We start from the raw sequence: 14,759 nt of genomic DNA, 5'->3' as shown, positions 1-14,759 counted from the left end.
CATTTGTTCCAAAATGTATGTGAATTTTATGGAAAACGTGTACATACAATGATCGCGAATTCATCTCAATTATTGTTTTGCATTCTCAGAAAAAAAGTTTCGTTACAATGCCAATTGAATAAAATAAAATATTTTGAAAATTTTCAATATTTGACAAATGAATATTTTTTTCATAGTATTGTTTTTCATAATATTTTTTTTTCATAATATTTTTTCTTTTTTGCAAATTTTTCGCGATTTTTAAATTTTTCTCACCTTTTAAACCTTCCCCGAAGCTCTACGAATATTTTAAGACTAAGATAAGAAAAATCCGTTCAGCCGTTCTCGAGTTTTAGCGAGACTAACGAACAGCAATTCATTTTTATATATATAGATAGATAGATATCATGCGAACGGTGGAACCGGAAGTCGTCTCAATTCACATTGGGCACGGATTGATGACAATGTATCTTCCCAGCATATGTATCTTCCCAGCATATTCAGGACCGCGCAAAGCTATCAAAACTTTAATCTTACTCCTTACGAGGCATTGAATCGTTTGATTTCTCCACACCTATCCAAAGTTATAACGATTTGACTACGTTTCATACATGGTATTCTCCTGTCACAACTCCTGCGAGCATAGGACTACCACAAAGATTCGCAATCTTGCTGATAGTATTTGTGTTTATTTCTTTAATCATTGTGTTTTAGTTGAATTTTGGTTGGTATGCATGCTATTTAGTGTTGCCATTTCCCTCTGGTTGGCGGCTTTCAATTTTATTCCTATGTATTGATTCCGAGGTTGATTATAAGAAAACCCGGGAGCTTCAAAAATGTGAGCCTTATTTTACAAATATTGTAAAACCAATATAAACAAATGTTTCCTGTCCCATTGTGATTCGAATCTGTCAGTCGGTTTGTAGACTACCACACTACGACACACCAACAATCACACATTTTAAAATGTTTTCTTACACGATATGCCAATGAGAATATCAGATCTTGAAATTTATTTAAATTACGAGAATCCATTTCCACAGATCGGCTATGTTCACAATAGCTATAGGTCGTTATCTCAAATAATACCAAAGCATTATAAAATTCATAAATGATCCTCAAAGGACTTTTTAATAAAAATTTCCAAAAAATGTATAATCTAGTAAATATTTTATATTATTTTACTTCTACAGAGAATTTGATATAAAAACAATTTTTAATTAAGTTTAGAATGAGTAATACATGACGTCATGCCAAATCGCCTATTATTAAAAACTCATAAACTATGTATTTTATGTAATTTTCATTTAAATGTCTACCTATCTGTTCAAAAATTTTCATAGGTCACTTATTTGGCCCAAGGACGAACCCTATTGAAATTGGGAAAAATCGGTTCAGATTTATATTTATTTTCGTCCGATTTTATGTAAATGGGTCTATAAAGTCCTTATATATCTTTCGATTTGCACGAAATTTGGTACAGCGTACTGAATTAGGTCTAGAATGATGTGTGTTAAGTTTCATGAAAATCGGTTCAGATATAGATATAGCTCCCATATATATTTTCGTCCGATTTAATGTAAATGGTGCACCAAAGTCCCTATATATCTTTCGATTTGCCCGAAATTTGGCATAGCGTATTGAATTGAGTCTAGAATGATGTGTGTTAAGTTTCATGAAAATCGGTTCAAATATAGATATAGCTCCCATATATATTTTCGTCCGATTTTATGTAAATGGGTCACCAAAGTCCCTATGTATCTTTCGATTTGCACGAAATTTTGCATAGCGTAACACACTGAGGTGTGTTAAGTTTCCTGAAAATCGATTCAAATTTAGATATAGCTCCAATATATATTTTCGTCCGATTTAATGTAAATGGTGTACTAAAGTCCCTATATATCTTTCTATCTTCGTCCGATTAAATGGAAATGGTGTATCCTTCGATTTGGATGAAATTTGGCACAGCGTACTGAACTAAGTCTAGAATGATGTGTGTTAAGTTTCGTGAATATCGGTTCAGATTTAGATATAACTCCCATATATATTTTTGTCCGATTTAAGGGAACCCCCCACAATCTCGATTTTAATTTTTCAAGATTTTCAATGGGCTGGTAAATGAATACAAATGCTTGTTAAGGTTTGTAACTTTGCACGTATATAATTGAAGATTTAAAAGAGAAGAAAAATAATTTACAAAAAATGTTTGTTATTGTTTTGTTGTTGTTTTTTGTAATTAAAGAAAAGTCCTTATTTTTGATGGCGGGCATGATAACTCCTCACTGGAACATTGGAATCCGAAAATTCCAACGGTGTTAGAAAGAGTACATGTCTGGCTCTCGTATGAACTAGGATTATTGACTTCGCTCTAAAATTAACAAAACGGTGGACCTTTGAAAAAATCTTTTTGGAAAATCGCCGATTTTTTACCAAAACCCAAGTCAAAAAATAAGGAAGATCTTTACCGATTGGCTTTATCCTAGTTCATACGATAGCTACACACTCACAGAGAAAGGTGTAAAAATTTGAAGTCGATTGGGTTATTAGTTTTTGAGTTATCGTGCCCGCCATTAGCAAAAAAATGCTTAGAGAAAAACGCGTTTAAAGTTTGAGATGCCCTTCAGCCGTCACTTGATGCTGACACAATAAATCGCATATATCTTCAAGAGTTCTTGAGATTTTCACTTGAAATTTTGTAGAGACATTCTTTAATCAATGTAGATTCGAATATATATATCAACAAAAATTGTGACCCCAAGAATGGGGGGGTCCCCTTAAGGTAAATGGAAATAAATTGTGCACTAAGTACCCAAAGTTTGTCCAACTTCCATACAAATGAACTGTAGTTAATATAAATTAATATCGCGCAAGTCTCGTTGAAATCGGTTCAACAAAATTTTGCACAACGTACTGAAGATACTATTACATAATGTGTGGCAAGTTTTGTTGAAATCGGTTCAGAGTTTGATAGAGCTCCCATATACATTTTTATACCCTACACAACTATGTTGTCAGGGTATTATAGCTTTGTGCAGCCCCAAGAGTTTGTAACGCCGCGAAATATTGGTCCTAGACCCACCTTTAAGTATACCGATCGTCATATTTCGACTAGCTGAGTCGATCTAGACATGTGTGTCCGTCCGTCCGTCCGTCTGTCCATTATAATTTGTAAACACAATACAGGCCACAGTTATGGACCAATCTTCACAAATTTTGCATGTAGGATGGTTTCTGGCCAATGAAGACCCCTATTGTTTTTGGGAAAGATCGGTTAATATTTAGGGGATGAAATGGACCAAATACTAAATTTTTGTCGGTTTTTCTGGTCGCTCCAGAGGCCGCAATAATGACCCGAACATCGTGAAATTTTGCATGGAGAAGGGGATCGGGCCAAAGAATAAGCATGCCTCTTTTGATAAAGATTGGTCAATATTTAGGGGGTCAAATGGACCCTGACTTTTGTGTGAAAAATGACAAAATTTGTATTCTATAGCGTATATATTTACCCCTGAATGACATAGACCCGAGAAGTTGATATTATATCCAAGAGGAGTGGTTGACCTTTAAATTAATACCCATTATAATGTTGTATGTGCTCGGATGTGGGAGTTACACCTAAATATTTACAGGTATCTCCGTATCCGTATATTATTTAGTAACCCATTATCACTCTAGAGCGCGGAACTATAGCGCTTATCGCTTTGAAATGTTCCATAAGGTTCCAGTTATAGTCAAGGACAACACCTATAATTTTCGGGGATGATCAGATAATAATTTTGGGAATGAAGTGGACCGAAAACTTAATTTTTTGTGTTATTTTCGAGTCGATATATAGACCACAAATGAAAGCCGAACATCACAACACAACCCACGGTGATGGGAATCTGGACAATAGCTGTACTGAATACTCGTAATATTCGGAAAATATGTCAGTGTGAGGAAGAGGTGCTGTTTACCTCTAATCGGGCAAGAGGATGCCAATATCACGAAATATTGCCCAGGCTCGGAATAAAAATCCGCAGAAAATTTGAGTTCCGTGGTAGTTGTGTAGGGTATCGTATGGTCGGCCCCGTCCGACTAAACTGGTTTCATATTTGTTTAAAATTGATTTACATAATTTTGTTCCATTGTAAAAAAGCAACTTTATCTGACCAAATGAAAAATTTAGTATAGGTTGGAGAATGGCATGTTTATGGATCCACTTTCATGTTAGTGGTCCTTCAAAAATGCGACTTTTAACGAGTGTATTTTGGAATTCAAAATGCTTGTAATTGAGATTACCACAATCTCCATAACCAGCCCGAAAAAATCAAAATCTCATACGCACCGCATACCCAACCGCAAAATATTAACCACTTCGACAGCGGCTATCGATGCTTGAACTAAAATTCAAAACTCTTTGCATACAAATGTCTCAATTTTGAACCAAACCTAATAAGCATTTGTTGTTGAATATAGGTATGGTTGCTGATACTACTGTTCTACCTATTGCTGTTAATAACAATATCTATGCTTACTATGTGAAATGTTTTTGGGAATAACAGATATGACCAAAAGTAAGCTGCTGCTGCCGATGATGATCATCATCATCAACTTCATCGTCCTCATCGTTGTCGTAGTCATGAAAACAAAAGAGTGCCAAGAGCAACAGAGAAATCTATAAAAACTCATATGGGATGAGGATGTTATGGATGGACTTAATATAAGCTTGTGTCATACGGTTGATTGTGGATGGTGAATAGAATCGGAAAACATGTTTGAGCATTATTGGTAACAATGAATAACAGGAAGAATGGGAATTATTGTAGAAGACAAGAGAGACATGCATTTGGTGTAATGAGTCAAGGATAGGAATTGACATTGCTGTATAGGGGTTTCCAGTAAGAAGTGTCCCAGCATTTAATGAAAAATTATAGTTTTTGAGTAACAAAGTATCAGTCGGTGTTTACGACTAACTAGTTAATAACATTTTTCCTTCCGTAAAGAATACCTCTCCATCCATTAGCATTCGCAAAACGCTAAACTTTTTGTTTGACAACCTTTTACACCAAATATATGATAGGTCAACCAACCGACCAAACACCGCTAAACATTTCCAATGAATAGAGTGGCAAATAATGCCACAACAAAGCAACAACAACACCAAAATGAAGACATTAAGACGAACAAGTGAAAAAGCGTGAATACCCTCCACCATAGATATACTGACAGGTACTAGAAATGAAAATATAGGGAACATACCAAAAAGTGAACTTATACCGACATTTTTAATGGATAATTATACCCCCAGATTTACCGCTATTGAGGGAATATACTGTTTAACTCGGTGAAAATGTGGCTAATCGAAATATTGGTTCTAGACCCCACGTTTCTTTGGACCAAATCCGTTTCAAAAAATCTAGATTTCATCCAAACTTTGTCGATCTTATTATTTCTTACAATCTTAGTCAAATTCGAAAATGGGGAATATCGATCCACTTCTTCTGGAACCTTCATACATGGGCTAGGTCTAAATGCGGGTTATAATTCATGATCGAACCTTACGTTCTACTTGTTTATCTCGATATCCTACGCAGGTAAAATGATTACATCACAGACTTAGAAACAAACTCAAAACGCGGAACAAATCAGATAACCATTTTAATATAAAAAGGGGGACTACTCCAAAATGGGGGCGAATATTAATAATTTTTGGTAGGGAGATTTGGTAACATATACGACTACCCTTATATGGGGGCTGTCCAAAAAAATGGACCTATATTTATAATTTTTGTGGGGAGATTTAGGACCTATTAAGAACTCAAAATACTAAATTACAGCTAATTCGGCGGAAAAATACGATCAAAACCCCCAAAATATTGAAAATTAGTAGGTACCGTTATATGGGGGCTACCAGAAAAAGTGGACCTATACTTATAATTTTTAGTGGAGAAATTTGATACCCAATAAGAACTCAATGTACCAAATTTCAGCGAATTCGCTCAAGAACGCTCAAGAATCCCAAAATATCGAAATTTGGGGGTACCCTTATATGGGGGCTGTCCGAAAAAATGGAAATATATTTATAATTTTTAGTGGGGAGATTTGCTACCCAATAATAACCCAAAGTACCAAATTTCAGCGAATTCGGTTGAAAAACACGCTCAAGAACCCCAAAATACCGAAATTTGGGTGGTACCCTTATATGGGAGGTATGCCTAAACGTGGACCCATATAGCCCATCTTCGAACTTGACCTGCCTGCAGACAAAAGACTCTATGCAAAATTTTGTGGCTCTATCTCAATTCGTTTAGACGCTAGAGTGATTATAACAGACAGACGGACATGGCTAAATCGTCATAGAATTTTACGCTGATCAAGAATATAGGGTCGCAAATTATTATTTCGATGCGTTACAAACGGAAAACCAAAACTAATATACCCTCCATACTATGGTGGAGGGTATAAAAATGAAAGAAAACTATATAATACAACGAAACCACTTAAGATGCTGTTGAAGTTGTATTCGAATAAATTTTACAATGGCGCGGAAAAGTAAAACAGAAATTCTACAAAAAAGGACAAAAGGTTTTACCCCCTTTTTAATGGGGGTAAAACCTTAGTTTTTGATAATTACCGGGAAGTGTCAAAAGATTATGAAAGAGGGGCTAAAAAAGAAGATCCGATACACGTGTATTCTTTTGAAAGTTACGTTTTGAAAGTTTACGTCGGTGGTAACCTAAAAAGGGGGGACAGTATTCCCCCTTTTGAAGAATTTTGATACTTTTCGAATTATTATTTCTTGAAATCCTTGCATTTTAGGTATATAGTGTCTTCGGCAATATTACTGATAAAATATCGAGGAATATTTTAGTGTACTACTTTAACGTGCAACCGACTCATTGAAGGGGTCTTTTTTCCAGAGGTAATTGAAAACTCATTACAAACGGGGTTAAAGGTGCTCGGAATATTCTACAGAAATGTTCGCCATAATGTTTTACTTTAAGTCTCAGAATGGACTAAAACAAAAAAAAAATCAGCCTAAACGTAAAAAATCATAAAAAAACAAAAAATCATTTCAAGGTTAAAAACGTACTTATTGCTAGTTTTACCCATTTTTTCCACAAGATGTCAATTTAGAAGGATGTTTAGCATAAGTCATTCAACAAGAGACCAAAAAAAATATTAAATTTGTTGGACAATTTTTAATAATTTTTTTTTTGTAATATGCCATATTATTTTTTATTACGTTATTACAAAGTACTTTGTTGAATAGATTGTAAAAGATGGATAACAAATATAAGTTTTTATTCGGTATAGAGCTACACATTTAGTTTAAAGCCGTTAAAATATTGAAAATTTGGAGGTATTTTTGTGGGAGAGCTGTAATAATAAGGGTAAAAATCGGCAATTGCTGTTTAAAAGGTTTTGTATCGTACTACAAGAAATTTAATTTGAAATAATAATAATTTGATAAACAAGATTGTCAATATGAAAAATATTTTATCGATTAACAAAATAAAATTCAACAAAATTTTTAGTATATATGTATGAGAATTGCTTTATCAAAATATTTTCGAATGGGATTACAATTTTTTTATCGGCGATTGTAAATATGAACATTATTTTTATCGGCGAAAAATCAATCAAATTTTAATTGGATTTTTGAATTTTTTTATCAAATGGTTACAATTTTTTTTTCTGTGTAGTTACATTAAATATGTGCACAGAATATAATCCTAGTGTCACGGAAAAAAATCGGTGCTCAAAGGGTTGGGCACGTATTGCGTGTTACCCCTTGTCTTTGTCAGACGTGCCACTGAAGACCTGTCCAAGCCTACTAAAAGGAGAGTCCACTCTTTGTTCTTCTTCCAGTGGAAGACTTCACACTTTGGTGTTTCAGCTTCTTGAAGGATGTCAAACATTTTTTTGATTTTTTGGAATTTTGAATTCTATAATTGATTTTATCCACTGAATTGGATGTATTGTGTTCCTGGAGAGAGTACAAAATCTCTTCAGAGAATTTTTGATATAAGTCCATATTTCGATATAGCGCCCATATAAGGTACCACCCCATCTTAGATATTTTGTAGGATTCTCTACCAAAGTGGATGTAATTTGCCATTTCGGATTTTTGGAATCTTTACAGAAAATGGTCAGAATAGGTCGATTATTTGACATATCCTCCACATATATGTCATTTTCGCAGGTTAAAGGTTCATGGTGCTTCTTCTCAGACAACGATCAATGCACACTTTCATTACAAAGAAAATGAAATTCAACATACAATTGAGGTGAATTTACTACCAATTTTTCATGGTATTTAATTTATTTTTGAAATACATTGGTAACAGACTGTTACGAATGGCATACTTCCCACTCAAAGGTCTACACATTTCAAAATATTTTGAAAGTATACAACATGGTGTAGTGTATAAAACGTTCGATCCGTACGAACCAAAATACGTTTTTCTCTTGTTTTATCCTCTCTTTGAAATTAAATTAAAACCACATACATTCCATTTATTGATCAAGGCAAAAAAAAATCGAAGAAGTTAAAAGAATATAGATGGACGACGACACTCGTGGTTGAGTGAAACCGAACTTTCAAACAAAAATTTTTTGTACCTCTGCCTCTATTCGAATCAGACAATTGCTGTGAACACAATAAAAGTTATTCAATTTTCTGTGTTCAAAAAGAAGGAGGAGGATAGCACAAACAACAACAAAAGTTCATGTTAACATCGACGTTAACAACGGTATCAACAACAGCAGCAACAACAACAATGCTTATAGCTTCTGGCCAAGGTATCATCCACAGCAGCAGCATCGGCATTGGTATCCACTCAAAGCATTACAACAAGAATCATGAGTAAAAGTATTTCATCTGCAGGTGCTGCTGCTGCTGCCAGTGGTAGTAGTGGCCTGGTTGAATTCCTACAAACTCGGTGGCATCACCACAATCGACAACAAATAAACCAACAGCAGCAGCAGTGGCAACAACAACTTCAACGACCACAATTACCTCAGATCCGGGCATTTTATGCTTCCATCATTGCAATGTGAAAGTTTTCTGTTTTACATTGCCACACATTTGTCCACAATGTAAAACGGCATTGGACACACATCCCAACGGTGGTGGTGGTCTTACAAACAAACCACCCAAGTCCAAGAAAAGAACTCCAGCTACAAATAATGTCCAAATGGCAGTCACTAAAGGACATTATGCCCACAGTCATGATGATGTTAATAATGACAATAATCGTGATAATGATGATGATCAATGGCATAATGGCAATGACCAACAACATCAGGCCACAGTGGATCAGGACTCAGATGACGATGAGAATTCAAATGATTCTGTTTGTCACATTATGAACAGTCTCCTCTTGCCATTCTGTTTACCTTATCAATTTATGCGGGCCAATCAATATCCTTGTACTATAGTTTTACGTCCTACCGCAGGTGATTTTCTCAAGTGAGCAAGTATGGTTCATTGTTTTTTCTCTCTCCATTCCACATCCATCTTCCCGCATCATTTCAATTTTTATCGAATACGTTTTTCAATTTATTTCCCTTTTCGCTGGGAAATCCACACTTAAATCAATTATATCCTTGAACTTAATGTTTCTTTTCCATTTCCCTTTCATATATGTATGTATATCCATGTGTATGTATACCCCTTTGTAATGAAATCTCTCTTCATGTGTACGGGTGTGTGTTTGTATGCATAATTGTGGCTTTTCTTTCCCTTTTTTCAGTGATTATAATAATACCACGGATTTGCATATTGCTGTGACAACATCGACCGGTTGTGTCGTCGAATTTGATCGGCATGGCTTACGACGTCATCGTACAGCCAATATGACAGATTGGTGGCAATGTCTATTGGTGGGTAATGTTCCAGAGCCCTGGTACGATTATTGGGATCAGGTTTTATCTGAGGTAAGTTATGCAATGTTGGTATCATTTGTAATGCAAATTTGGTGCAAAAAAATGCAGGAATATTCAAAAAAAAGCTTTTCAATATCCTGTCAGGATGCAGTGAGATGTGACCTTTGATAATGCGCGGAATTTTTGTCATAGAGGTTTTTTGAACATTTTTACGGACCAACATAGGCGTGGATTTAAAAATAAATGTTTTATTTGAAGGATCAAACCATGTAAATTTTTAAAGAATATTTTTTCGAAGGATTAATACGAGGGATGGGTTTTTGATGGAGAGTTTTTGAAAGGTACAACAAAAAGCATTGATTTCTTAAAAAAATATTTTTTGGAAGGAACAACACAATGCGTAGTTTTCTAAAGGGATATTTTTTGAAGGACCAACACAAGGCATGGATTTTTTAATAGATTCTTTTTGGAAGGGACAATAAAAGGCTTTGATTTTTATACCCAACACAACTATGTTGTCAGGGTATTATAGCTTTGTGCAGCCCCAAAAGTTTGTAACGCCGCGAAATATTGGTCCTAGACCCACCTTTAAGTATACCGATCGTCATATCTCGACTAGCTGAGTCGATCTAGATATGTGTGTCCGTCCGTCCGTCTGTCCATTATAATTTGTAAACACGATACAGGCCACAGTTATGTACCAATCTTCACGAAATTTTGCATGTAGGATGGGTTCTAGCCAATGAAGACCCCTTTTGTTTTTGATAAAGATCGGTTAATATTTAGAGGATGAAATGGACCAAATACTATATTTTTGTCGGTTTTTCTGGTCGCTCCAGAGGCCGCAATTATGGTCCGAACATAGTGAAATTTTACATGGAGAAGGTGATCGGGCCTAAGAATATGCATACTTGTTTTGATAAAGATCGGTCAATATTTAGCGGGTCAAATGGACCTTGACTTTTGTGTGAAAAATTACAAAATTTGTATTCTATAGCGTATATATTTACCACTGAAGGACATAGACCAGAGCATTTGATAGTATATCGAAGAGGAGTCGTTGGCCTTTAAATTGATACCAATTATATTATCGTAGGTACTTGGATGCGGGAGTTACACTTAAATATTTACAGGTGCTTACGTATTCATATATTATTTAGTAACCTATTACCACACTGGAGGGCGGAAATATAGCTTTGATCGCTTTGAAATGTTCCATGAGGTTCCAGTTATGGTCAAGGACAACGCCTAAAATGTTAGGTGATGATCAGATAATATTTTTTCGGATGAAGAGGACCGAAAACTTAATTATTTGTACTTTTCGCATCGAAAGCCGAACATCACAACACAACCCACGGTGAAGGGAATCTGGACAAGTAATTAGAGGTGCTGTACTGATTATTAGTAACATTTGCTAACCTCTAGCCAGTCAAAAGTATGCAAATATTGCCCAATCTCAGAATATAGAACCACAGAAAATTAGATTTTCATGGAAGTTGTGTAGGGTATCATATGGTCGGCCCCGTCCGACTATACTGCTCCGCTCACTGGTTACAACTGCCGTTTATTTTTAAATTTTATTGGTTTTTGAACTGTGAAATATCTTTTGCCGCAGTTTTATATAGGTTAATTTTAGTCATTGCCCGCATATTAAAGTCCCGTTCCTTTTGCTATAGCTTGAACGTTGTAGTGGCATTTCCCCACCGAAGTTGTTTTTTTTTTAGAAAATGAAAAATATGATTTCAGAAAATTTTATTTATAGGTCCCAGATTAGATATAGCTCCCATACATTTTATTTTAGGGGTTTTATCTGCAATTTGGCTCAAGTTTGACATTCCGATCCATACTTCTACATAGTCCAATTAGAAAGCCCTAATTTCTCTACCGAAGTTACTGAAGTTAGGTATTCCAGATTAAGTATGACTGTATTCTGCATATACATAGAATGGTAATTTATGTAGTTTAATCCAAATACTTCATGGTCTTATTATTGACCCGCATCCATCACCTTCTTATAAGTCTCCATTTTCGTGTACCATCGATCACTGCATAGTAGAGTTCTTCTCTTTTGCTTCTCCTGCTAACCTTCGCATAAGACGCCGGATCTTAACTAATATTTGCTGCCTTCTACAGTCGATTTTTAAGCCAGTGAGCGGAGCTGTATAGTCGGATACGTGTAGGGTAACATACTTTCTGGCGATCTATATTTCGAGTCTGGGCAATATGTCGCGATATTTGCACGCTATTGGTCAACAGCTTCAATTTATTATCATTATACCCATCACGACACTGTGGTACAGGGTATTATGTCTTTGTGCATATGTTTGTAACAGACAAAAGGAAACGAGATAGACCCATGGTTCCTTTTGAGAATATGCCTAGAAACACTTTCTAAGTCGATTTATGCATGTCCGTCCGTCCGTTTCTTTATGTTAAATTGTAAACCAAGTACAGGTCGCATTTATCATCCAATTTGGATGAAATTTGGCACAGTTCATTTATTTGGCCCAAGAACACACCCTATTGAACACACCCATCTATATTTTCGTCCGATTTTATGTAAATGGTGCACCAAAGTCCCTTTATATCATTCGATTGACACGCAATTTGGCACAGAGTTCTGAATTAAGTCTAGAACGATGTGTATTAAATTCCGTGAAAATCGGTTCAGATTTAGATATAGCTCCCGTATATATTTTCGTCCGATTTTATGTAAATAGTGCACCAAAGTCCCTAAATATCCTTCGATTTGCACGAAATTTGGCAAAGCGTACTGAATTAAGTCTAGAAAGATGTGTGTTAAATTTCGTCAAAATCGGTTCAGATTTAGATATAGCTCCCATATATATTTTCTTCCGATTTTATGTAAATGGTGCACCAAAGTCCCTATATATCCTTCGATTTGCACGAAATTTGGATTTATAAGTAAATGAAGAACGCAAAATGTGGCCGAATGCACAAAACATACTGAAATAAGTGTAACCTAACATGTGACAAGTTTCGATGTAATCGGTTTAGATTTCCATATTTTGCTTTAAATTTATTTACATAATTTTGTCCCATTGCAACTCTATATCTGACCAAAATTTAGTATAGGTTGCAAAATGACATGTTAAGTTTCATGTTAATGGTCCTTCAAAAATACGACGTATGTTAGGGTTCCATCTGTTGAATATACCCAAAGTGGCGAAGGGTATCATATAGTCGGCCCCGTCCGACTTGACTACTTTCCTTACTGGTTTCAAATTTAAGATGTACAATTTGAGAATTTAATAGTCTAGATCCCTACCGATATAACATGCAAAATTTTGTGACGATTAAATAAAAAAAATTAATAACTGCTTTACAAATAATTATGGCAAGACGGATAAGTCGATCTAGACGACTTAGCAAGTCTAGATAATACGGTAGGTATATTAAAATTATTTCGAGGCGTTATAAACTCTTAGTATCACACACTGATATAATACCTTTAAAAGATAGTTGTGTATGGTATTCAAATCTATTCTTGAGGACCTCCAAAAAATATGTTAAAAAATCGACGTTTTTGGGCATTATAATTATTAAAAGAACTTCGCTTGAGATCCATATTGTCTTAAAAAGATTTTATTACAAAAATATACACATGTGGTCCTTCTGGTTCTTTAAAATATTTATTAAAACTCTACCTCCTAGTAGCCCTTATAATCATTAAACAATTAATTTACAAAAAAATCCATGCTTACGGTCCTTTCCAAATCTTGTAAGAACAAAAATTTTATCAAAATTCTAAAAGTCGAATTTTTAAGAATATATTTTTTGGTTCCATCCAACCTTTAAGCCTCAATTTTTAAACATATTTTTAAAAGCATTTCTGTAATCGTTACCCTTATAATAATCCCAGAAAACAATTGCACTGACATAAGCAATTTGCATTTTGTTGTCATACCTCCTTATCATAACGTAAAAGTAAACACCATGCCCAATTTCGGCGCTCATTTCGTAAATCACTTGATGTCATAACGTTAATCCTCCTCCATTGCATGACATGGTCGAAGACCAAAAACTGAAAACAAATGCATATATAATTTTTTGTGCATACATTATAAACGAACACGACGTACTAACTCTGACATTTTCTCTTTTCCGTTTTCTCTTCACTGTATATGGATTATTTCTAGGTATGCCAGCAGCCGGACAAGTGAACTGTGTCACATTATCACGAGGATAAGCTCAATTGCTACACTTTTGTATTGACCTTCCTGCAAGCACTGATGTATGAGAAGTTTAGCGAGGCGGCCAGCAGTAAAACAACATTCTGTGAAAAGTATATAGTTCCTAGGACGACAACAGCTGGAAAGTATATTTCATTGTACCGGAAGTTGCGTGATACCGGTATTTATGTGCATCACACCAATCACAATAAGCTGCGTTATGGTGGTAGTAGCGGTAGTGGCGGTAGTAGCAGCAGCCGTAGTAAAATGGAAATTTAACAATCCAGGAATTTAACAAGCAACCAAACAATGACGCCAACAAAGAGTTCCATGCTTTCTTCATCGAAATACCAAATGCAACAGCAGCAGCATCAACAACATCCGAATCAAAATCAAACTCACCAACAGCAGCAGCGACAACAACAACAGCACCATCATCACAAGAGTATTATATCACGCCAGCATTCCAAATTCTGTACAATTGAGGAATAAAGTGGTGACCCCAGCTTAGAGCATTAACTGGGCCCGACATTCTGTCTAGGCATTTGTCTGACCATTCGATCATATGTTTGTACTCCCCTCATCCGTTATAGTCCTTCTTAGTTTAGTATACAAAAAATCAGCATGTGCCTTTTGCCAATTTTAATATAAATTGTACAGTGGTTTGAAATGATGAAATGGATTACATATGTCGAATTTTTTTAACAACGTACA

General features: G+C 35.2%; 1 protein-coding gene across 1 annotated transcript; it reads left to right on the top strand.

The window, feature by feature from the left end:
- The first annotated feature begins 8,693 nt into the window (after positions 1–8,693).
- On the top strand, positions 8,694–14,324 carry LOC133330848 (MKRN2 opposite strand protein-like). The gene is given in 5 exon segments (XM_061539254.1): positions 8,694–8,830; positions 8,900–9,093; positions 9,280–9,436; positions 9,720–9,903; positions 14,013–14,324. Coding segments are annotated over 5 exon segments (984 nt in total).
- The last annotated feature ends 435 nt before the right edge of the window (positions 14,325–14,759 follow it).

This window comes from Musca vetustissima, unplaced genomic scaffold (genome assembly GCF_032173495.1).
Source record: "Musca vetustissima isolate MV318-11 ecotype Yass unplaced genomic scaffold, APGP_CSIRO_Mvet_v1 utg2960, whole genome shotgun sequence".
Taxonomy (NCBI): Eukaryota; Metazoa; Arthropoda; class Insecta; order Diptera; family Muscidae; genus Musca; species Musca vetustissima.
The sequence above is the reverse complement of the archived record's forward strand: the minus strand, read 5'-3'. Positions and strand labels throughout refer to the sequence as shown.